The sequence below is a fragment of the Cetorhinus maximus genome, chromosome 6 (genome assembly GCF_964194155.1).
Source record: "Cetorhinus maximus chromosome 6, sCetMax3.hap1.1, whole genome shotgun sequence".
Lineage (NCBI taxonomy): Eukaryota > Metazoa > Chordata > Chondrichthyes > Lamniformes > Cetorhinidae > Cetorhinus > Cetorhinus maximus.
The window spans coordinates 8033793-8059908 of NC_135884.1; the positions used below are offsets into that span (position 1 = coordinate 8033793).

Below are 26116 nucleotides of genomic sequence, written 5' to 3' on the forward strand. Positions count from 1 at the left end.
CATTAATATATATTGTAAATAATTGAGGCCCCAGCACTGATCCCTGTGGCCCTCCACTAGTTACAGGTTGCCATCCCAAAAATGCCCCCCTTATCCCAACTCTCTGTCTTATATTAGTTAGCCAATCCTCTATCCATGCCAATATACTACCCCAACACCATGGGCTCTTATCTTATTGAGTAGCCTTTGTGGTACCTTAGTGAACGCCTTTTGGAAATCCAAATATATTACATCTACTGGTTCCCCTTTACATATCCTGCTTGTTACCTCCTCAAAGAATTCGAATAAATTTGTTAGGCATGATTTCCCCTTCATGAAGACATCCTGACTCTGCTTGATTAGATTATGTATTTCTAAATGGTCTGCTATTACATCCTTTATAATCCTTTATAAGTGTCTGCCATTGTTCATCAACCATCTTTTCTGCTAAACTGCTTTCCCAGACCACTCCAGCCAACTCTGCCCTCATTGCTCTGTAATTACCCTTATTTAAGTTTGGCACAGTTATTTCTGACTTGAGTTTCTCACTCTCAAACTCAATGCTAAATTCTACCATGTTATGGTCACTGTTTCCTAGGGGATCCTTTACTCTGAGATCATTTATCAAATCTTCCTCATTACACATTACCAGATCCAAAATAGCCTGCCCCTGGTTGGATTCACAACATATTGTTCTAAGAAACTGTCCCAAATTCACTATAAATTCTTGCTCATATCTACCTCTACCAATTTGATTTTCTCAATCTACATGAAGATTAAAGTCACCCATGATTAATGTACTGCCTTTTTTACATGCCCTCATTATCTCCTGATTTATTCTCTGTCCTACAGTATAGCTACTGTCAAGAGGCCTATAGACTACTCCCACCAGTGTCTTCTTCCCCTTGTTATTTCTTACCTCCACCCATATGGATTCTACATCTTCCGATCTAAGGTCCTTTCTTGCTGTCGTGCTTATTCCATCTCGTACTAACAAAGCTACCCCACCACCGTTTCCTTCCTGCCTGTCCTTTTGAAAAGTCACATACCCTTGAATATCTAGTTCCCAGCTTTGATCTCCTTGTAACCATGTCTCCATAATCGCTAAAAGATCATACCTCTATTTATTTAACCTCTATTTGTGCAGTTACTTCATTTACTTTGTTCTGAATACTACGTGCATTTAAGTAAAGGGCCATTAATTTTGCCTTTTTACATTTTTTCCCCCTTTGACCCTATTTGCTGTTTTTAATGTTTGTACACTCTGTCCTTTCCTGTCACACTCTGGATATCATTACCTAAATAGCTGCCCTCCAAGGCTGCCATATCCTTTTGCTTTGTAAGCCTACATATCTCCTTTCCAGAACCCTCCGCCCACCTCTATTCCCTACTGGGTTTATTGGTGACTATCTTATACTTTGCTCCTCTGAATCTTTCTACTTTCTAAACACCAAACATCTCATCCTTCAGGCACCCCCTGCTTTTCAAACCTCACTCTGTTGAGACCAAGACTCATCACACAAGCTCCTTCTCGAGCTCATGAGCTTTCAAGGACCTCCTGCTTCCCGTTACAATCGGCTCTTTCTCAGTTCTTTGGCATCCCTTCAGGATTCCAGTCTTCCCTCCTTTCTGTATCTATTGATTTTGACGACCAACTTTTAGCCTGCTCTCGTTACCATTTCTCAAGTTATTTCATGTTCTCTCCAGCTCTGTCCTATCTACTTATCTGCCCATTTGACCATCCCGTCTATATCTTCCTGTAGCCCAAGACACTCAACCTCACTGTTAACCACCCGGCCAATCTTTGTGTCATCCACGAACTTACTAATCCTACCCCCCACATAGTCATCTATGTCGATTATATAAATGACAACTAATAGCGGACCGAGCACAGATCCCTGTGGTACACCACTGGCTTCCAGTCACTAAAGCATCCTTCTGTCATCACCCTCTGTCTCCTACAACTAAGCCAATTTTGAATCCACCTTATCAAATTACCCTGTATCCCATGTGCATTTGCCTTCTTTATAAGTCTCCCATGTGGGACCTTGTCAAAGGCTTTGCTGAAATCCATATAAACTACATCAACTGCACTACCCTCAGCTACACCTGGTCACCTCCTCAAAAAATTCAATCAAATTTGTTAGGCATGACCTCCCTCTGGCAAAGCCATGCTGACTATCCCTGATCAAACCTTGCCTCTCCAAGTGGAGATAGATTCTCTCCTTCAGAATTTTCTCCAATAGTTTTCCTACCACTGACGTGAGACTCACTGGCCTGTAGTTCCCTGGCTTATCTCTACAATCCTTCTTAAATAGCAGAACCACATTAGCTGCTCTCCAGTCCTCTGGGACCTCCCCCATGGCCAGAGAGGAATTAAAAACTTGGATCAGAGCCCCTGCGATCTCCTCCCTTGCCTCCCTCAGCAGTCTGAGACACAAATCATCCGGACTTGGAGATTTGTCCACTTTTAAGCCTGCCAACACCTCCAATCCCTTGTCACTCCCTATATCAATTTGCTCAAGAACCTCGCAGTCTCTCTCCCCGAGTTCGATACCTTCATCCTCATTCTCCTGGGTGAAGACGGATGTGAGTCATGTTTTATAACATTTTTAAAATCCTTACTTCTAATGTTTAAAACTCTTCATCTCCCTGAGGCAGCTCTGTGCCTCAGGGAGATTTGCAAGCGCTTACTCGCGCGAATGCGCAAAGTTCCCCCACTCGCCCTCCTCCCACCCCTCCCCACCCCCGCACAGATAGCGCTGAGCGCTGGGCGGGTCTTAATTGGCCCACCAGCGTGAAATCGCGGTCCAGCCCCGATCGCGGGTGACAGTCGGTTTCCCAACCACACCCACCGAGCCTGCCCAACAAGAGCAAAGTGCTGCCCATGAAATATTTAGAGAGACGCACATGCAGAATGATAAATGTTCTCCCACCTTGGGCACACTACGCCTCAGCCTGGCTGATCCAAAGAAGTTGTCCGCTACGTATTTCAATCCCGCGCCTGTTCTCGTGTTCCCACCTTTGTAACGCAAATTGCGGATGGCGGTTATTACTTGGGATCCGTTGCTGTGGTCTTCAAAAGAAAACTCGACCCTTTTTGAAAGACAAAAAAATGACATGAATAATTCCAGGGCTAAACTAAGAAAAGGTTTATGATGTTTATGAAGAGCAACAACAGGCAAAACTGACCTCGGTGCACCACTAATGTCACCTGAAGTAACCAAGTTGATTCCTGGGATGACAGGATTGTCGTATGAGGAGAAACTGGGTCGACTAGGCCTGTATCACTGGAGTTAGGAAGGATGAGAGGGGATCTCATCGAAACGTATAAAATTCTGACAGGGCTGGACAGACTGGATGCGGGGCTGATGTTTCCTCTGGCTGGGGGGGTCTAGAACAAGGGGTCACTGTCTCAGGTTACGGAGCCATTTAGGGATGAGGTGAGGAGAAACTTCTTTACTCAGAGGGTGGCGAACCTGTGGAATTCTCTACCACAGAGAACCATGGAGGCCAAGTTACTGAATATATTTAAGAAGTAAATAGCTAGATTTATAGACTCTAATGGCATCAAGGGGTATTGGAAGTGACCAGCGCCATTGAGATAGAGGATCAGCCATGATCATGTTGAATGGCAGAGCAAGCTCAAAGGGCTGAATGGCCAACACCTTCTCCTATTTTCTACATTTCTATGCTTCTAAGCCAATAAAGTTTATCCCAACACAAGAACCACACAATCACAGAATTGTTACAGCACAGAAGGAGGCCATTTGGCCCATCGCGTCTGCTCTCCAAGTGAGCAACTCACCGAGTGGCATTCCACCACCTTCTCCCCGTAACCCTGCACATTCTTGCTTTTCAGGTAACAGTCTAATTCCCCTCTGAATGCTTCAATTGAACCTGCCTCCACCACTCTATTACATATCTCCATACATTCCGGCTGCTCCCCTATTGCAACACAGGTGGCACGTTCAACAACAACCTGGTTCTATATAGCGCCTCTAATGTAGTAGAATGTTCCAAGGCACTTCACAGAAACATTATCAGATAGAATCTGACATCAAGCCACAAAGGTGATATTCGGCAGGTGACGTTTGGTCAAAAAGGTAGCTTTTAAGGAGCATCTTAAAGGCATTTCAATATACAATCTCAATATACCAGGCTGATTCCTGGGATGGCAGGATTGTCCTATGAGGAGAGATTAAGGAGACTGGGCCTATATTCTCCAGAGTTGAGAAGAATGAGAAGTGATCTCATTGAAACGCACAAAATTAGGGTTTGACAAGGAAGATGCAGAGAGGATGTTTCCCCTTGCTGGGGGGTGGTGCAGGGTAGGTCTAGAACCAGGGGACACAGTCTCAGAATAAGAGGTAGGTTAGGACTGAGATGAGGAGGAATTTCTTCACTCAAAGGGTGATGAATCTTTGGAATTCTCTGCTCTAGTGGGCTGTGGAGGCTCAGCCATTGAGTATGTTCAAGACAGACATCGATAGATTTCTAGGTAGTAAAGACATCAAGGGGTATGGGGGTAATGCGGGAAAGTGGCGTTGAGGTCAAAGATCAGCCATGATCTAATTGAATTGCGGAGCAGGTTCGATGGACCAAATGGCCTACTCCTGCTCCTAATTCCTATGCTCCTATGTTTAATAACAGTTATCGGCCAACCTTTGAGGTCATTCAATGGACTGTCAAATGTTTAACTAATGCACTGAAGGTCTCATTTTCTTAATCAAAAATTACAATAACACAATTATTTGCAGGCAATCCTGAATCAAGTCTTTTGGGGAAAATGCACAGAGGACAGTTTACGTCTGCTGGTGTACACAGATCTCAGAACTCCAGGAGCTCACCATGAACTTACATTAGAATACAGACATGTCCACACATTTATCAAGCTAGTTATTAGACTCAATTCCTGTTTTCACAAAACAAGATTTTCTCAAGGCATAAAAGTTTGCCCTCTCACTGGGCATAAAAGATCCCAAGGCCATTATTTCAAAGGAGGGCAGGGAAGTTCTCCCCACTGTGCTGCTCAACACTGATCCCTCAACCAACATCACTATACAAACAGATTGCCCGGCCATTATCACGGTGCTGTTTGTGGGATCTTGCTCTGCGCACATTGGCTTCCGTGTCTCCTACATTACAACAGTGGCTACGCTTCAGAAGTACTTCGCTGGCTGTGGAGCGCATTGGGACATCCTGCGGTTGTAAACGGTGCTATAGAAAAAGCAAGCCGATATTTCACTTCCACTGACTGACAAAAAGATTGACACCAGTGCAAGGACAATGCCACCCCTTTGCAAATGGGCGTGAAATCGGAAGTTGGCAAGTTTGAGCATATTCAAGATCCATTAGATTTCTGGACTAGTAGGGAGCGAAGAGATATGGGGATGAAGTGGAAAAGTGAAGTTGAGGTACAAGATCAGTCATGATCGTATTGAATGATGGAGCAGGCGCAAGGGGCTGTAAGATCGACCCCAGCTTCTCACTCTTATCTCCTTATGAAATCCTTCATTGCCACTTTCTGTCGGAAATGTTCCCCCAAAGCCCAGGAGTTCTGAGTAACCCATTCCGTCTTTGTTTTTTAAATAAGACTTTCCAGATCTCAGTCGGGCCGGTACAGCCATTAACTCGATCATTTAGTTAAACTGACACATTTTCTAGATTAAACATGCTTTAAATCAAACCACAAAAATGACAGTGGAAGTATGAGGAAAGTCGGGGCAGATGTAAAGATCATTAAAGTATCTTTGACCAGACCATGACCAGATGAATGGGAAGTGGTTGAGCAATTTGCAAGTGTCCAGACTGCAAAAACATCTGTAATATCTTATAATTATTAAAGCATGTTTCATTTGTTTCGGGGAAGCTAATGGGCAGAATACTGAAAGGAAATGACTTGCATCGCACCGAGTCGCAGTGTGTAACATCTACAAGAAGCCCCACAGCAACTCGCCAAAGTCCTTCCGATGGAGGTACACCCACCGTATTGTTAGGAAGGGAGTTCCAGGGTTTTGACCCAGCGACAGTTCCAAGTCAGGATGGTGTCTGGCTTGGAGGGGAACTTGAAGGTGGTGGTGTTCCTGTGTACCATAAGACCATAAGACATAGGAACAGAAATTAGGCCATTCGGCCCATTGGGTCTGCTCCGCCATTCAATCATGGCTGATAGGTTTCTCAACCCCGTTCTCCCGCCTTCTCCCCGTAACCTTTGATCCCCTTACCAATCAAGAACCTATCTATCTCGGTCTTACATACACTCAATGACCTGGCCTCCACAGCCTTCTGTGGCAATGAATTCCATAGAATTCATTGCCACAGCTGCTCTTGTCCTTCTAGGTGGTAAAGGTCACAGGTTTGGAATGTGCTGTTGAAGGAGCCTTGGCGAGTTGCTGCCACTGTATGTCGGTGGTGGAGGGAATGAATGCTTAAGGCGGTGGTTGGGGCACTGATCAAGCGGGCTGCTTTGTCATGGTTGGTGTCGTGGGTATTGAGCGTTGTTGGAGCTGCACTCATCCAGGCAAGTGGAGAGTTACACTGCTAAGTGCAGTGAATTACTTCAGAATGTCCTAATGACAAGACAAGAAGCAAAATAAATCTTAAAAAAGCTTCTTTCAAGAAACAATGAGTGCAGTTTCGGGATAGGATTGCCAATCAGAAAGATTGCTGGTTATCTGGGGATTCAGCAGAGGATTAGAAATACCAATATAACAGGACTCGATTAAAACCATCGCCCAGATGGGTGACTGGGTGCTCACATCATGAAAACAGATTCCCTGGTCATAATGTTTCCACATTACAATAGTGACCACACTTCCAAAGTACTTCATTGGCTGTAAAGCGCTTTGAGACATCCGGTGGTTGTGCAACACGCTATATAAATGCAAGTCCTCCTTTTTCTTTATAATCACGCTGCTGTTTTTGGGATCTTGCTGTGCACAACTTGGCCTCCACATTTCCCTACATTACAACTGTGACTGCCCTTCAAAAGCATATAATTGGCTGTAAAACATTTTGTTATGTACAGAGGTCATATAAGGGCCTCCAAGGGTCATAGTTACTGCCACACCATTACGGCACCTATTCTCCAGCCCACGTTTGCTTTGAGCATGCTTTCCTACTGGACTGTGAGTTTACTGTTCTGCATTGACATTCAAAAACCACCATTTTTTTTTAAAAAAGTAATAATAAATGAACAGTGGCTTACCTTGGGTCATCGCTATATTGCACCAGGCCAACTCTGACTGCACTTTGGCTAATAACATTTACAAATGGATGAATAGTTGCATCAATAAAGTCTTTGACTTCTTCAAAGTTGACTCTCCCGATACTTGAGGAGCCATCCACGAGGTAGACAATATCAGCAGCAAAGACATTTCTGCAAATCACTGAAACATGAAGGAGACACATGTTACTCTGTATAGAGCCAAAACTGGGCACTGGCACATCTCTCCTACAATGCTATAACTGTACCAACTCTTCTCCAGGAATGGCTGACAATGGGTGCTATTAAACTAGATTAGTCAACAGGGCAGAACCAGGAGATTGCCTTTTTGAAAATGGACTACATATGTGTAAGATTTTGTTAGATTTTGAAGTTGAGCCCAGCTCATGAAGGATCTTTGGGTTTATCATCTGTTTTTCAGAAGTTGCAGAAGCTGGTTGGACACGTGGGAATGATATCGCATCTGTGGCCCAATACCCACTCCCTCACCCTGATATGCAGGTTCATTGACTTCAATTCGATATCAAGTGCGTCAGGGGTTGTTTTCTATAGAAAGGTTGAGCAGGTTGGGCCTATACTCATTGGAGTTTCAAAGAAGGAGAGATGATCTTATTGGATTCTAAGGAGGTTTGACAGGGTAGATGCTGAGAGGATATTTCCCCTCACGGGGGGAATCTAGAACTAGGGGGAACAGCTGAAATGTAAACAGTCTCCCATTTAAGATGGAGTTGAGGAGGTGTCTCTTCTTTCAGGTGGTCGTGTATCTTTGGGCTTCTCAATCCAGAAGGGAGGTGGAGGCACCAAATATATTCGAGGCTGAGTTAGATCTATTTTTAACTGTAGGGAAGTATAGGTTTACGGAGGACAAAGAGGAAAGCAAAGTTGAGGCCAAGATCTGATCAGCCACGATCTTATTGAATGGCGGGGCAGGCTCGAGGGGCCAAATCACCTACCCCTGCTCCTATTTCTTATGATCTCATGTGTCATGCAGTGGGTGGAAAATGATGTTCTGCCTGTTTTTGTTCACCCCCTCCATCCGCAGCATTCTGTAAATCCTCTAACACTGAGCCACCTACACGATGGGCATTAGACCAAGATGGGAAGAAACCACACCACCTATGGGGATGCTCGGACAAGTTTATCCAGCAACTAGATGGGCCAGACTGAGGAGGAAATATCTCAGGTTAAATCTTCAGTCAGTGCTGTCAGCAAACCATTTAGCTTCATCGCCATTCAGTGAGGAAGTGAAAACCACCCAGGATTGCTGCTGCTGGTTACTAGTCAGCAACCACCACCTTCTCAACGGCAATTAAGGATGGGCATTAAACCCTGGCCGTGCCAACGATGCTCATACCCCAAGAACAGATTAAAAACCCTGTTTGAAGAGTGGGGCTGTGGTCAGCGGGTGAAAGATGAATCAGGCTCCTGCTGCACTATAAACAATAACTTAAATTTATATAGCGCCTGCAATGCAGCAAACTGTCCCAAGGCGCTTCACTGAAGAGCATTATCAAAGAAAATTTGACACCGAGCCACAAAAGGAGAGTTTAGGAGCGATGACTGAAAGCCTTGTCCAAGAGACAGATTAAAGGAGAGGAGAGGAGAGGGGTAGAAAGGTGGAGCGGAGAATTCCAGAGCTTAGGGCCCGGGCTTAAAGCATGGCCACCAATGGTGAAACCATTAAAATTGAATATGCTTAAGAGAGCAGAGTTAGAGAGTGCAGGTATCTCAGAGGGTTGAAGGTCTCACAGAGAATCCAGGCAGAATCTTCTGTTCAGCGTCCGGGGCCCAGCCCCCACACGCCGACAGGTAAAATGGCGCGCGGTGATGTCGGGCGTGCGTCCCGACGTCACCACGCGTCATTCTGATCTTCCATTCGGCGGGCACGCACCAGAGTCGGCTGCGCAGCCGCCGAACTGGCAAAGGCCAATTAAGGCCATTAATAAAACAATTAAACCAATTGAGAAAGCTGCCCGTCCAACCTTAAGGTTGGTGGGGGGCAGGCAAAGAGCCCAGGTGGCCTTTGCATTTTTCATGAAACCTCACCCACGGGCGGGATGAGGTTTCATGAAGGGTTTATTAATGAAATAAACATTTTTATCAAAATTCATAAACATGTCCCTGCTCATGTGACACTAGGGGACAAGTCTGAATAATTTTACTTTTTTCTTTTTTTTAACAACTTTACAACTGCACTTAATCTCCCTGAAAGCGAAAGCGGGAGAGATTACAACGTTACATCCCACACCCGGACACACACACCCCCCCCGCCGACTCCTCCCCACCTCCAAGTGCCATGAATTAAAAATCTGGGGCAGGATTTTGCCCCGGGCGTCAATGTGCCTTGTCAGGATCAAATGGAAGTCAAAAGTGTAAGGGGAGCAGTCACCCAGCAGGAATCTACCCTGAGCTGGCCAATCAGAGGTCAGAGGACGGGCTCGCCGCTGGCCAATCAGAGGTCAGAGGGTGGGCTCACCGCTGGCCAATCAGAGGTCAGAGGGCGGGCTCATCATCTTCTTAAAGATGGCAGGTGGCCTCTTGAAACTGCAGGACCAATAGGAGGCCCTTCAGCATTGAAGATGCATCAGTTCAGATAAGAGAGAGAGAGAGAGAGAGGGGGCACCTCCGTTTTGAGGCAGCCCCTGACAAACTTTTTAAACTCTTAAATTTAAAAATGTCTTCAGCAGCCAGGCCACCATTGAGGAGGTAGGAGCCCATTCACAGGGCTGGTTATGGCCATGGCTGATGGCAAAGAGGCCTGGGGGGATATTCCAGCCAGACCTGCACAATAGGCCTCAACAGGCCTTTAACTATCTTTAATTGCCCCTTGCGGGCGGGTTGCTCTGCCAACTCCGATCACACCCCGTGACCTTTCCTCGCCCAATCTCTCTGGCCTCGCCTAGGCCCTCGCCGTGCTTCATTCACCCCGCCAATGCCAACTGAGGTTGAGTTTGGGTTATCGGGTGGTTTAACCCTCTGCGCCGGCAGGTCACCAGCTCCTGCTCCTTGTCAAACTGCTATGACTGGTCTGGCTTCCTTAAGGGATCTTTTCTGCATCATGGAACAGCCGAGTATCTGACTGTTCAGCAACAACCCTTGCAATACCTTTCTGTGATTGAGCCTCCAAGGGGGTGATGAGAACAGCTTGAGCCGCTACAACCAACATGAGCCACATTTTCATTGTCACCATCTAGAGGGGGAGAGAAAAATACAACAAGCATTAATGAAAGCTCCGAGACGCATTTCTTCATTTCTTCGTGTGGATGTGGGCATCGCAGGCTGGGCCAGCATTTATTGCCCATCCCTAACTGCCCCTGAAGAAGGTGGGGGTGAGCTGCCTTCCTGAACCGCTGCAATCCCTGTGGTGTAGGTACACCCACAGTGCTGTTAGGGAGGGAGTTCCAGGATTTTGACCCAGCGACAGTGAAGGAACGGCCGATATATTTCCAAGTCATGATGGTGAGTGACTCAGAGGGGAACTTCCAGGTGCTGGTGTTCCCATCTCTCTGCTGCCCTTGTCCTTCTAGGTGGTAGAGGTCGCACACTTGGAAGGTCTTCCTTTGCATTGACCGTGCTTCAGCACAGCATGAATATACAGGAACCTGGAGGAGACCATTCAGCCCCTCGTGCCCATTCCACCATTCAATGAGATTATGATTTGTACAATACTTGCATCCCGTGTCAGCATCAAAGCCTCCCTTATCAGCTAGAGTGCAGTGAGATACAGAATACATTTACCTCATGCCCTACCTCAGCAATGAACATCAGCACCAGCCCCTGAGAAGCATTCCCACCCCAACCAATGGATGGCAATGGCCAAAGATTGATGGCATCATGTCACAAGAGACCACTGACGGTACAAAGGCACGTTTGGTGTCAGCCCAGGGTGAAGTTAAGCCAGGAAATAACCCCATGGTATAATTCAAAGAAGCGCAAGGGATACGAATGTCGTCTGGTAGTACAGAACTTGAGTATTGCGAAAAAAGACATTTTGTCAAAGCTTTTTGTCTTGCACTCATCAGGACAACCGCAAGAATACCAATGTCAGGGGAGCAACAACTTTATACTGTATGAGAAGAGAGTGCTGATTGGTTGGCAAGTGGACCCTGGTAGAGGTGTTGCCATGGAGAATGCATCCGTTAATGGTGACTGACAGTGAACTGCCAAGCATTGTGTAGACACACATTTCTCCTGATTCACCCAAACAAAATAACTGATAGCCATTCACTGGTTCATTCCACATGGCAAAGCCTTGACCAATCAGAGCCAAGCTGCCCAGTTTAAGTTTCAAACAATGCTTGGCAGTTTACTGTCAGACACCATTAAGCGGTGCATTCTCCATGGTAACGCCTCTACCAATCACAGTCCACTTGCCAACCAGTCAGCACTCTCTACTCATACAGTATAAAGTTGTTGGCTTCCCCTGACATTGGTATTCTTGTGATTGTCCTGATGGGTACAAGACGAAAGGTTTCATCAAAATGCATTTTTTCAGCAATACTCAAGAGCAGGGGAGTTCTCCCAGAGTCTTGGCCAACATTCCTTCAACCAACACCACTAAAACTGGCTCATCCAGCACATTTTCCGCTTGTGGAGTCTAACATAAGAATGAGGAGCAGGAGTAGACCATACACCCTGACAAACCTGCTCCACCATTCAGTGTGATCATGGGTGACCTTGGGCTTCAACTCCACTTTCTCACCTGATCCCCATGTCTCTTGATTCCCCAAGAGACCAAAAATCCATTTACCCCAACGTTAAATATGATAGAGCACCAACAACCCCCCGGGGTAGAAAATTCCAAAGATTCACAACCCTTTTGAGTGAAGAAATTTCTCCTCATCCTCAGACCTAAATGATCGTCCATTTATCCTGAAATTGTGTCCCTGTGTTTTAAATTCCCCAGCTAGGGGAAACAACCCCTCAATATTTACCCTGTTGGCCCTGCTCAGGATCTTGAATGTTTCACTGAGATTGCCTCATATTCTCCTAAACTCCAGAGAGCATTGACCCAATTTACTCAGCTTCTCACAGGACAACCCCCTCATCCCAGGGACCAATCTAGTCAACCTTCACTGTACTGCCTCCAATGCAAGTACATCCTTCTTTAAATCTGGAGACCAAAATTGCACACAGTACTCCAGGTATGGTCTCACCAAAGTCCTGTACAATTGTTACTGAGCAAAGTGAACAAATTAACTGCTGCACTTCCACATATAACAGTGATCGCACTTTGAAAAGTAATTCAATGGATGAGAAGCATCATGAGACATCTGAGACACACATACTAACAGCATTATATAAAGGCACAAGATAAAGGTACTATAAAAAGTTATTAGGTAAAGGGAAGTACTTCCTTTCTAGTTAGTAGTAGTTTAGAATTTACTTACACCAGACCGCTGTAATTATCAATACAAGATATGTAATGGAGTTGAATTCCTGGACCAGAAACTGAACTGATCAGCCATATAAATACTGCAGCAATAAAAGCAGGTCAGATGTTGGGAATTCTGCATCAAGTTACTCACCTCCTAACTCACCAAAGTCTACCCACCATCTACAAGCAAGTCAGCAGTGTGATGGAATATTCCGTACTTGCCTGGACGAGTGCAGCTCCAACAAGATTCAAGAAGCTCAACGCATTCCAAAACAAAGCAGCCCACTTGATTGACACCCCTTTCAGCAACTTAAACTTCACTGCCTCAATTATTGGTGCTCCCTGGTTGCAGTGTGTATCATTCACAACTAGCACTGCAGCAACTCACCAAGGCTCCTTCGACAGCACCTTCCAAACCCACAATCTCTACCACCTAGGAGGGCAAGGGCAACTGACGTATGGGAACCCCATCATTTGGAAGTTCTCCTCCAAGCCACTCACCATCCTGACTTGGAAATATATCACCGTTCCTTCACTGTTGCTGGGTCAAAATCCTGGAACTCCCTCCCTAACAGCACTGTGGGTGTACCTACACCACATGGACTGCAGCGGTTCAGGAAGGCGGCTCACCACCACCTTCTCAAGGGCAATTAAGGGTGGGCAACAAATGCTGGCCTTGCCAGTGACACTCACATCCCATGAAAGAATTTAAAAGATGAGTAGCATTTCTGTTCTGACCACAGCCGGTATTAATTGCTGCGCAAACCAAATCCCAGAGGGAAACCTGGTTTACAGGCCACAACCTTTTTTTTGGTATTCTGAAAACAAGAAGACATACCGATCTCAGCAGTAAGAGGTCCAGCAACGCTTTTGGGGTTTTAAAAATTAAAAGTAAAAGTTTTATTAACCAGAAAAAAAGAAAACTTAAGCACACAAGATTACAGTTACACAATTAAGGTTGGTCTTACAAAATATTCCCAACTTGGTCAAACCCAAAAGTAAACACCTCCAGGCAACACTCGCTTATAGATGTTAACAATAAAAACTCAGTAATATTAACAATAAAAAAAACCCAGTAATATTACACAAGGCAAACTGTTGTAGGTTCAATAAAGGCATACCACATGACCTCTACGCTCTTCCACTATGCAGTGGAATCCATTTCGGAATCAAACTGCTTGTTGCAGCCCAAGGCTATTCTGGCTTGACTGTCTGGCTGATTTAAGCTGCAACTCCTCCCAACTCAGAGCTAACAGCTATAGCTCAACAGCTCAAACAGCTCCAACTATCTCAAGCTAAGCTCTCCACAGTAACTAACACAGTAAATATCTTTTTTCCCCCTATTATCTCCAGTTCCATTGTTCTCACACCTCTTTGAAACTCAAATCCTTCCAAATATAAAATCTTATATGTCTCTATCTTGTATTTGTTTTCAGGTCAATAAGATATACTAATCCCACTACTATTCACCTCTGGAAATCCTGCAAGATGCAAACATGTTTCTTTATGCCTCTGGCTCCCCTTTGATATTCAAACAAGCTCTCAACTCATCTAAAAACGCAGATGTTAGATCTAACCTATTTGCTTGTACCTCAAATTTAACACCTCTATCTTTTTCATGTTTCAAACCCCCCAGACAATCTGACTCCTATCAATCTCCTGGCCAGATAAATTAAATCTCACACACACACACACACTCCCGCTCCCACCCCCACCCCCAACCTTCTCTACAGAATAACATTATATTCCCCAAAAATATAAAAATAATATTAATTCTCATATTTCTCACCAGGACCATAAAAATAAGGTTTAGGTAGAATCAGCAGAGCTGTATTCTGCATCACACCACTCTGCACCTGATGCAGAAGTACTTGAGACTGACAGACAAGTAGAGTTGCCAACTCCAGTTGGACGCGTTCCTAGAGGTTTCCCTCCTGTGACCAGCTCATGCTGTTAAACAGCCTTTCTCCCCCAACACTTTTATAACTAGTAAATGAAAGTGCATCAAAGAAACTGAATAAAAGAACCACACTTTTTTAAAATGTTTTTTTTTTCTCTCCTGGATTGCTGTCAGCTGCATCCGACAGATTAATCATTAATTCCTGGAGACTCCTGGACAATCCTGGAGGGTTGGCAACCTTACACAACAGCAAAAGTGGAGAAGTGTTCCCCGGGTGTGAATAAACCGAGCGCTTAGTTTAACAGGTGGAAAGACCAAATTTCTAAGATCACCTTAGGACATCCACCGAACTTCCTGAGCGTTGCGCAACCAATTGCTTACTTCCAGAAGTACAGTCACTGTACTCACCAGGCTGTCTATAGTATTTAAATAAACTCAAAATTGCCGCAGTTTTGTTCTCCCGTGTTTAGAGCAAGGGCGAGTTCTTTTTGTCGTCGGGCGGAATGTTTCCCTTGTCGGGCGGGCTGGGCGGGGCCGGCCGGGAAGCCAATCGCCACCCGCGATTGGGGCCGGACTGCGATTTCGCGCTGGGCGGGCCTTACGTGAAACGTGAGCAGCGGCACTCAGCGCTGCCCGTGCGGGGGTGGGGGAGCAGGGCGGGTGGGCTGACTGCAAACTTGGTGGCACCCGTACGCGCGCGTGTGAGCGCCGCGTAATCTCCCTGAGGCACAGAGCCCGCCTCAGGGAGATGGAGCATTGTGAACAAAAGAAAATCAAGAAAATGGAATAAAGCACGTCCTCTCCCGTGACTCTGTCACACGAGCAGAGGCATGTTATTCATTCCATTTTAAAACTTTTGTTAAATTTTTTCATTTGCTTTTGGAAACCTCATCCCGCCCATGGGTGAGGTTGCCAGAAAAAGAGTTCAAAGGCCGTTAGGTTGGGCGGGCCAGCAAGAAATTTAAGCTAATCGATTATTTAATGGCCTTAACAGGCCTTTTAACTGTCAGCGGGCGCGCTGCCGATTCTGGCACGCATCTGCCGGCCAAACTATTGCGCCTCTGCGCGTTGACATCGGCACACTCGGTGTGCATCAATGGTTTTGACTTAAATGTAGGGGGTATGATCAAGAAGTTCGCGGATGACACAAAAATTGGTAGGGTGGTAACTAGGGAGGAGGATAGCCGTAAACTGCAGGAGGATATCAATGGACTGGTCGGGTGGGCAGAGCAGTGGCAAATGGAATTCAACCTGGAAAAGTGTGAGGTAATGTACTTGGGAAGGGCTAACAGAGCAAAGGATTACACGATGAATGGTAGGACCCTGGAAAGTACTGAGGATCAGAGGGACCTTGGTGACCGCTAGAAGGGGCAGGCAGTCAGTGCAGAAATCCCCTGTGGCTGTCCCCCTCTCTAACAGGTATACCGTTTTGGATACTGTTGGGGGGGATGGTCTATCAGGGGAAAACAACAGCAGTAGCCAAAGTAGTGGCACCACGGCTGGCTCTGTTGTTCAGCAAGGGGGGGTCAAAGTACAGAAGAGCAATTGTCATAAGGGACTTGGCTCAGATAGGCGCTTCTGTGGTCATGAAAGAGACACCAGGATGGTATGTTGCCTCCCTGCTGCCAGGGTCCAGGATGTCTCTGATCGGGGACGGGACATTCTGAAGGGGGAGGGAGAACAGCCAGAGGTCGTGGTTCACATTGGTACTAACGACATAGGCAGGAAGAGTGACGAGGTCCTGCAGCGGGAGTTCAGGGAGTTAGGCAGAAAGTTAAAAAACAGGACCTCTAGGGTTGTAATCTCAGGATTACTCCCTGTGCCACGTGCCAGTGAGGCTAGAAATAGGAAGATAGTGCAGCTAAACACGTGGCTGAACAGATGGTGTAGGAGGGAGGGTTTCCGATATCTGGATCATTGGGATCTCTTCCGGGGCAGGTGGGACCTGTACAAGAAGGACGAGTTGCATCTAAACTGGAGGGGCACCAATATCCTGGCTGCGAGGTTTGCTAGTGTCACTCGGGAGGGTTTAAACTAGTGTGGCAGGGGGGTGGGAACCAGAGCAATAGGTCAGCAGGTGAAATAAATGACTGGGAGGATCCAGTGAATATGGCCAGTAGGACTAAGAGGAAGGGCAGGCAGGGAGAAATTACTGAACACAGTGGGACTAGGGGTCTGAAATGCATTTGTTTCAATGCGAGAAGTATAACAGGCAAGGCAGATGAGCTTAGAGCTTGGATTAATACTTGGAACTATGATGTTATTGCTATTACAGAGACTTGGTTGAAGGATGGACAGGATTGGCAGATAAATGTTCCAGGATTTAGATGTTTCAGGCAGGATAGAGAAGGATGTAGAAGAGGTGGGGGAGTTGCACTGCTGGTTAAGGGGAATATCACAGCTGTACGACAGGAGGACACCTCGGAGGGCTCATGCAGCGAGGCAATATGGGTAGAGCTCTGGAATAGGAAGGGTGCAGTCACAATGTTGGGGGTTTACTATAGGCCTCCCAATTGCCGGCGGGAGATTGAGGAACAGTTATGTAGGCAGATTTTGGAAAGATGTAAAAGCAATAGGGTTGTTGTGGTGGGTGATTTTAACTTTCCCTATATTGACTGGGAATCACTTAGTGCTAGGGGTTTGGATGGTGCAGAATTTGTAAGGTGCATCCAGGAGGGCTTCCTGAGACAACATGTAGATAGTCCAACTAGGGAAGGGGCAATACTGGACCTGGTATTAGGGAATGAACCCGGCCAGGTGGTCGAAGTTTCAGTAGGGGAGCATTTCAGGAAAAGGGACCATAATTCAGTAAGTTTCAAGGTACTGGTGAATAAGGATAACAGGAGTCCTCGGGTTAAGGTGCTTAATTGGGGGAAGGCTAATTATAACAATGTTAGGCAGGAACTGAGGAATCTAGACTGGAGGTGGATGTTTGAGAGCAAATCAACAACTGACATGTGGGGGGCTTTCAAACGTCAGTTGATAAGAATTCATAAGCGGCATGTTCCTGCTAGGATGAAGGATAAGTATGGCAAGTTTCAGGAACCTTGGATAATGAAGGATATTGTGAGATTAGTCAAAAAGAAAAGGGAAGCATTCATAAGGGCTAGAAGGCTGGGAACAGATGAAGCCCGTGCAGAATATAAAGAAAGTAGGAAAAAATTTAAGCAGGGAGTCAGGAGGGCTAAAAGGGGTCATGAAAAGTCATTGGCAACCAGGATTAAGGAAAATCCCAAGGCCTTTTATACATATGTAAAAAGCAAGAGGGTAGCCAGGGAAACGGTAAGATCACTCAGGGACAGAGGTGGGAATCTGTGTGGGAGCCAGAAGAAATGGGAGAGATACTAAATTAATACTTCTCATCAGTATTCACCAAAGAGAAGGACTTAGCCGTCGATTTGTCTAGGGAAGAGTGTGTAGATAGCCTGGATCATGTTGAGCTCAAAAAAGAGGTGTTAGGCGTCTCGAAGAATATTAAGGTGGATAAGTCCCCTGGGCCAGATGGGATCACCCCAGAGTACTGAGGTAGGCAAGGGAGGAAATTGCTGGGGCCTTGACAGAAATCTTTGTATCCTCACTGGCTACGGGTGAGGTCCCAGAGGACTGGAGAATGGCCAATGTTGTTCCATTGTTTAAGAAGGGTAGCAGGGATAATCCAGGAAATTACAGGCCGGTGAGCCTTACGTCAGTGGTAGGGAAATTATTGGAGAAGATTCTTCGTGACAGGATTTACTACCATTTGGAAGCAAATGGGCGTATTAGTGAGAGGCAGCATGGTTTTGTGAAGGGGAGGTCGTGTCTCACTAACTTAATCGAGTTTTTCGAGGAAGTGACAAAGATGATCGATGATGGAAGGGCAGTGGATGTTATCTACATGGATTTCAGTAAGGTCTTTGACAAGGTCCCTCATGGCAGACTGGTACAGAAGGTAAAGTCGCACGGGATCAGAGATGAGCTGGCAAGATGGATACAGAATTGGCTTGGTCATAGAAGACAGAGGGTAGCAGTGGAAGGGTGCTTTTCTGAATGGAGAGCTGTGACTAGTGGTGTTCCGCAGGGATCAGCGCTGGGACCTTTGCTGTCTGTAGTATATGTAAATGATTTGGAGGAAAATGTAACTGGGCTAATTAGTAAAATTGCAGACGACACTAAGGTTGGAGGAGTTGCAGATAGTGAAGAGGATTGTCAAAGGATACAACGGGATATAGATCGGTTGGAGACTTGGGCAGAGAAATGGCAGATGGAGTTTAATCCAGACAAATGCGAGGTAATGCATTTTAGAAGGTCTAATACAGGCAGGAATTATACAGTAAATGGCAGAACCCTTAAGTGCATCGACGGGCAGAGGGATCTGGGTGTACAGGTCCACTGGTCACTGTAGGTGGCAACGCAGGTGGATAAGGTAGTCAGGAAGGCATATGGCATGCTTGCCTTCGTCGGCAGGGGTATTGAGTATAAAAGCTGGGAAGTCATGCTGCAGCTGTATAGAACCTTGGTTAGGCCACACTTGGAATATTGCGTGCAATTCTGGTCACCACATTACCAGAAGGATATGGAGGCATTGGAGAGGGTGCAGAGGAGGTTTACCAGGATGCTGCCTGGTCTGGAGGTTATTAGCTATGAGGAGAGGTTGGAGAAACTCGGATTGTTCTCACTAGAGCGCCGGAGATTGAGGGGCGAATTGATAAAATGGACAGAGTAGATAGTCAGAAGCTTTTTCCCAGGGTGGAAGAGTCAATTACTAGGGGGCATAGATTTAAGGTGACAGGAGAAAACTATAGAGGAGATGTGCGGGGCAAGTTTTTTACACAGAGGGTAGTGATTGTCTGGAATTCGCTGCCAGGGGAGGTGGTGGAAGCAGGTACGATAGTGGTGTTTAAGAGGCAGCTTGACAAATACATGAATAGGATGGGAATAGAGGGATACGGACCCCGGAAGTGCAAAATGTTTTAGTTTGACAGGCAATATGATCGGCGCAGGCTTGGAGGGCCGAAGGGCCTGTTCCTGTGCTGTACTTTTCTTCTTTGTTCTTGGTGTGCATATCCATAGATCCCTGAAGGTAGCAGGGCAGGTAGATAAGGTGGTTAAGAAGGCATATGGGATACTTGCCTTTATTAGCCAAGACATAGAATACAAGAGCAGGGAGGTTATGCTGGAACTATATAAAATGCTGGTTAGGCCACAACTGGAGTATTGCGTGCAGTTCTGGTCACCACATTATCGGAAGGATGTGATTGCACTGGACAGGGTGCAGAGGAGATTTACCAGGATGCTGCCTGGGGTGGAGGGTCTGAGCTATGAGGAAAGATTGGATAGGCTGGGGTTGTTTTCCTTGGATTAACGAAGGTTGAGAGGGGACCTGATAGAGGTGTATAAGATTATGAGGGGCATAAATAGGGTGTATAGGAAGGCATTTTTTCCATTAGTAGAGGGGTCAATAACCAGGGGGCATAGATTTAAGGTAAGAGGTAGGAGGCTAAGAGGGGCGTTGAGGAGAAATCTTTTCACCCAGAGGGAGATGGGAGTCTGGAACTCACTGCCTGAAAGGGTGGTTGAGTCAGAAACTCTCGTAACATTTAAGAAGTATTTAGGTATTCACTTGTGTTGCCATAGCTTCCAGGGCTATGGGCCAAGTGCTGGAAAATGGGATTAGCGTAGTGAGATCATTGCTGACCGGCACAGACACAATGGGCTGAATGGCCTCCTTCTGTGCTGTAAACGTCTATGAGTCAGGCAGCTGAAGGCCCGGCCGCCAATGGTGGATTGATTAAAATTGGGGGTGCTCAAAAGGCCAGAATCGGACGAGCGCAGGGATCTGACAGGGTTCCTGATCCCATGCACCCTCCCCGTCCCAGTTCACATGTGACATAAGAACATAAGAAATAGGAGCAGGAGTTGGCTTTTGACCCCTCAAGACTGCACTTCCAGTCAATAAAATCACAGTTGATCTGATGTGGTCTTAACTCCATTTTCCTGCCTGCCCTCCCCATAACCCTTGACTCCCTTGTCAATCAAAAACCCGTCTAACTCAGCCTTGAATGTATTCAATGACCCAGCCTCCTACGCTGGCTGGGGGAGAGCATTCCAAGCATGAGGAAATTTCCCCTCATCTCCATCTTAAATGGAAGACCCCTTATTTTGAAACTGTGCCCCCTAGTTCTAGATTCCCCCACAAGAGGAAACATCCTTTCAGAATCTCACCCTGTCAAGCCCCCTCGGAATGCATTGTTTATGGCCCTTTCTTTAAGGGGAAGGATGTGTAAAACCTCTAAATAATACATCCCTCTGGCATAACATGCCTTTAGTGCAATTTGGAAAGCCTGCGATAGTAAAGTGTTGGTTTGACATACCTTGACTGAAAGGAATGCAACCTTAATTCTTTCTGTCTCACGCCTTTTAACGATTTACTGTCACTGATCTCATTCTTACCAACTCCTCGTTTGACCTCAACCCTATTTTATTGCTATTGACCCAACTTTCAAATTATCCTTTCATTTCCTTTGAAACTGACATGAGTAAAGGTTTTCACTCTCCGTCAGTTCTGCGGATTCTGGATGAGGTAAACGGGGAGAAACTGTTTCCGCTGGGGGATTGGTAACCAGAGGACACAGGCTTAAGGTGCTCGGCAGGTGAGCCAAGCGCAACATGAGGTGACATGAGGAAATGTTTTTTACGCAGTGAGTTGTTATCATCTGGAATGCGCCGCCTGAAGGGTTGGTAGCAGCAGATTTAATCCTAACTTTCAAAAGGGAATTGGAGAAATACATGAAATGAAAACAACTGAAGGCTAGGAGAAAAAGAGCGGCTTTAATTGGATAGTTCTACCAAAGAGCCAGCACAGACACAATGGGCTAAGTGGCCTCTTTTGGCCACTTCTATCATACTATGATTCCAAGTTATGTTGGCCAGCATCCAGCCGGTTTTTAATGGGTGCGTGGCTATGACAAAAAACTGCCCAAAATTTGCTCATCAGGGCACTAGGTACTCGCATGTTATGAGCAGAAACCTCAACTATCCCATCCCACTGACTCATCGACCTTCCCACCAAGTGAACCGGCTGGGGGCTAATCTTGCCAATCTTCTTCCTGTCCAACTCATCCGTCCCACTGCTGACTCAATGGACTCTGCCAGTGGATCGGCCCTTTCCACATGCCTCTCCCGAATGTTCTTTTACCTGGGAACGAGGCCCCTGTCATCCATGAACCTATTGTGGAAGATGGCAATGACATCATGACATTAACGGAAATCTGGCTGAGGGGTGATAACACCTTTCCCCTCAATGAAGTCTGCCCGTCTGGCTATACCTTCCACTGCCTGCCCTCTGGAATGGCCTAGCAAGCCACTCAGTTTGAGGACAATTAGGGATGGGCAATAAACGCTGGCCTAGCCAGCGACGCTCACATTCCATGATTGAATAATGAAACAAAACTGACTCGACCCCTCGAAACATCATCAGGTCCTGCTTTCATCTGTTAAAACTGCTCACCATTCCAGGATCATTCTGGAATGCAAAGGTAACTCCTGCTTCTTTTCTCCACTGCAAGCCATCTTCTTATAACCCTCTCCCCTCCATCCTCACCTCCAGTAATGAGTGAGGAGCTCAGGGGCTTCTTTGTCACTAAGATCAAGACAAACTGATGAGCTGTCTCTGCCACATCCCTCCTTTCTACAAACCCACCTGGTAATACTTTCTGCGATGCTTCTTCCTGCCTCGCCCTGATCCTGCATCTTTCTCCAGTTTGTCTCCCATCCCCCTTCATGCCCTCTCTGAGTTCATCTTGTCCATGAACTCCAATACCTGCTCCCACGATCCCAATCCCACTAAACTGATCACCCAACTTACCCTCCTGGCCCCCATGTTAGTTGATATTATACACAGTTCTCTCCCTTCAGGTGTTGTCCCTCTCTCCTTTAAATCTGCCGTCCTCACACTTCTCCTCAAAAACCAACCCTCGCCCCCACCGCCCTTGCAAAGTCCAAAGTCCTTGAACGTGCTGTCCCATCCCCAATCTCCGCCCATCTTTACCAGAACTCCATGTTTGAATCCCTCCAATCAGGTTCCTGCTCCTGCCGCAGGACCGAAATGGGTCCTTATCATAGGCACAAATGACATTCTACGTGACTGTAACAAAAATAAACTTTCTCTCCCCATCCTAGGAACATAGGGCTTAGGAGCATCAGTAGACCATTCGGCCCTTGGAGCCTGCTCCACAATTCGCTAAGGTCGTGGCTGATCTGGTTGTGGTCTCAATTCCACTTTCCTGTCTGTCCCCATAATCCTTGACTCCCTTGTCTCCCAAAAATCTATCTAGTTCAGCCTTGAATATATTCAATGACCCAGCCTCCACCACTCTCTGGGGGAGAGAACTCCACGGGCTAATAACTCTCTGAGAGAAAGGATTTCTCCTCATCTCCACCTTAAAAGAGAGACCTCTTATTCTTAAACTGTGTGGTCCCCTGGTTCTAGTCTTCCCCCACAAGAAGAAGCATCCTCCCAGTATCCGCCCTCTCAAGTCTCCTCAGGATCTTTTATGTTTCAATAAGATCACCAGTCATTCTTCTAAAACTCTAATGGGTGTTGGCCCAACCTCTTCAACCTTTATTCATAACATAAACCCTTAATCCCAAGAATGAGTCGCGTGAACCTTCTCTGAACTGCTTCTAACGCAATTATATCCTTTTACAAATAAAGAGACCAAAACTGCATAAAGTATTCCAGATGTGGTCTCACCAAGGCCCTGTATAGCTGTAGTAAAACTTCCCTACTTTTATATTCTGCTCTCAAATAAATGTCAACATTCCATTTGCCTCCCTAATCCCATGCCAGCACACTAACTTTGTGTGATTCATGTACCAGGACACCCAGATCCCTCTGTGCCACCGAGTTCTGCAATCTCTCTCCATTTAAATAACATTCTGTTTTTCTATTCTTCCTGCCAAAATGGACAAGTTCACATTTTCCCACATTATATTCCATCAGCCAAATTTTTGCCCATTCACTTAACCTATCTACATCCCTTTGCAGACTCTGTACTTCCTCTCAACAACTCACTTTCCTACCTATCTTGGTGTCATCGGCAAATATATCTCCCATACGTTCGGTCCCTTCATCCAAGTCATTGATATAGGTTGTAAATAATTGAGGCCCCAGCACTGATCCCTGTGGCAGTCCATAGTTACAGCTCACCAACCCGCAAAAGGCCCATTTATCCCTACCCTCTGCTTCCTGCTGGCTAACCAATCCTTTATCCATGCTCATAGATTACCCCCTAAACCATGTGCCCTTACCTTGTGTAGTAGCCTTTGATATGGCACCTTATCAAATGCCTTTTGGGGGTCCAAGTACACCACATCTAAAGGTTCCTCTTTATTCACCTTGCTTGTTACTTCCTCTAAAAGCTCTAACAAATTAGTTAAATATTGGGCCAAAACTTCCAATGGAGTGGCAATTGAGTCAGATTGCTACTCTGTTCGCAAGTTCTTACCTTAAAATCCAGCCGGTCTTATCTCGCCCGACCTTCCGACTCAGGCGGTGCGAGATCTGGGCAGTGCAATGCGCCCCCCAGGGCCTAGTGGCGAGGGCTATTGAGTCACAGTTAAGTAAGCTCTGCCTGCCCCTTTTTACAGCACTAGCTGCCATAAACCAGGTACGTTTAAAGGTCCAGGCAGGTTTAAAGGTCTTGGAGAAGGTAAGTGGGTAGGTTTTGGGCATTATGTGGGGTGAGGGTTGGATTGGGCCTTGGGATGGGGTAGGGCAGGAAGCCGGGCTGTGGGGGGAGGGTGTGGTCGGGCCTTGGGGGGGTGCAGGAGGTTGGGTCGGGTTGGGCCAGGCCTTGGGGGAGGTCGGGTCGGCACAGCCTGGGGTGGGGCGGGTAATTGGGGGTTGGAGGAAGACCCATAGGGAGTCGGAGAGGCCGTAGGGGGTAGGACAGTCCCATCCGGGGAGGGGGGGGGGGGTGGCTGTCATGGGGGGAGGAAATGGGGGAGTATTGAGGCAGCAGTAGGGGAGTCATGTTGGGGGGAGTCCTAAGTCGGGGGGGGCCCACGGAGGGTGGTGGGGGTGTCACATTGGGGGGGAAGTAGTCACGAGGGGTGGGGTGAATCTCCTGGGGGTTTGGGGGGGTGAGGGGAGCCCCATTGGGGGCTCAGTGTGGGCCTGTACAATTGTTACCCAGAAGCTAAAAGCAGTTTTAATTCTTCTAACTTTTTCTGAGTAACTGTTGATGTGACACAGTCAGAACCATCCGAAGTTTGCAATTTAAATCGCATTTTCGGATGGTTCCCATTTCATTGCAATTGCCCTGGGGAGGTTTGCACATTCCAGGCAATTGCCTTGCAAAATTTACCTGGGAATGTCCGGGGAGGCAGCACGTCTTTTGGGTACCCCCCAGATACAATACCCTGGAGTCTGGAGGTTAAGGCTCTATTTCCCTCTCAGAAAACCATGTTGACTCTGTTTGTGATTTTCTGAGTATTCTGCTATATAACCTTAATAATGGGCTCTAACAATTTCCCTATGACAGATGTTAGGCTCATAGTTTCCGACTTACTGTCTCCCTCCTTTCTTGAACAAAGATGTTACATTTACCAATCAGCTGGGACCCTTCCAGGGTCTAAAGAATTTTGGAAAATTACGCAGGCCACCCAGTCCTGCGGACTTGTCAGCTTTTAGGTTTTTTTTAATTCGTTCACGGGATGTGGGCGTCGCTGGCTAGACCAGCATTTGTTGCCCATCCCTAATTGCCCCTGAGAACAGAGTGGCTTGCTAGGCCATTTCAGAGGGCATTTAAGAGTCAACCACATCGCTGTGGGATCTGGATCACATCTAGACCAGACCAGGTAAGGACAGCAGATTTCCTTCCCTAAAGGACATTAGTGAACCAGGTGGGTTTTTACAGGAGCCGACAATGATTTCATGGTCATCATTAGACTTTTAATTCCAGTTTTTATTATTGAATTCAAATAGTTTTCCAAGCACCTTTTCCCTGGTGATGGTGACTGTTTTAAGTTCCTCCCTACCGTTCACCTCTTGATTTTCAGTTATCTTTGGAAAGTTTTCTACAGTGAAGACAGACACAAAATACCTGTTCGGTGCCTCAACCATTTCTTTGTTCTATTATTAATACCCCAGACTCACTCGCTAGAGGACCAACATTAGCTTTAGTTACTTTGTCCCTACTTAAATACTTGTAGAAACTCTTACTATCTGTTTTTATATTACCAGCTAGCTTTCTCTCAGACTCTATTTTCTCCCTCTTCATTAGTTTTTAGTCATTCTTTGCTGGTTCTTAAAATCTATCCAATCTGATCTACCACTAATCTCTGCACATTTGTACAGTCTTTCTTTCAGTTTGATAAATTCCTTAAGTTCCCTATTTACCCAAGGATGATGAATCTTTCTCAAAGAATCTTTCTTTCTCATTGGAATGTATCTTTGCTGAGTGTTATGATGTATCTCCTTAAAAGTCCGCCACTGTATCTCTACTGTTTTACCTTTTAACCTAGTTTCCCAGTTTACTTTAGCCAACTCCGCCTTCATACTCTTTTATAATTACTTTTATTTAGGTTTAAAACACTGGTCTTAGACCCACATTTCTCCCCTTCAAATTGAACCTGAAATTCTATCATGTAA

At 46.2% G+C, this 26116-nt stretch overlaps 1 protein-coding gene across 1 annotated transcript in view; it reads right to left on the minus strand.

Annotated features, from left to right (window-relative positions):
- The window catches only part of LOC144681444 (collagen alpha-1(VII) chain-like), a 116463-nt gene extending 94229 nt beyond the window's left edge, over positions 1 to 22234 (minus strand). Inside the window, exons 1-4 of the mRNA XM_078543031.1 lie at positions 22163 to 22234; positions 10313 to 10397; positions 7190 to 7370; positions 2916 to 3075 (exon numbers count right to left, since the gene is read on the minus strand). Of these exons, the coding sequence (XP_078399157.1) occupies positions 2916 to 3075; positions 7190 to 7370; positions 10313 to 10397; positions 22163 to 22234 (498 nt within the window). The remainder of the gene's footprint in view (positions 1 to 2915; positions 3076 to 7189; positions 7371 to 10312; positions 10398 to 22162) is intronic.
- Positions 22235 to 26116: the final 3882 nt, after the last annotated feature.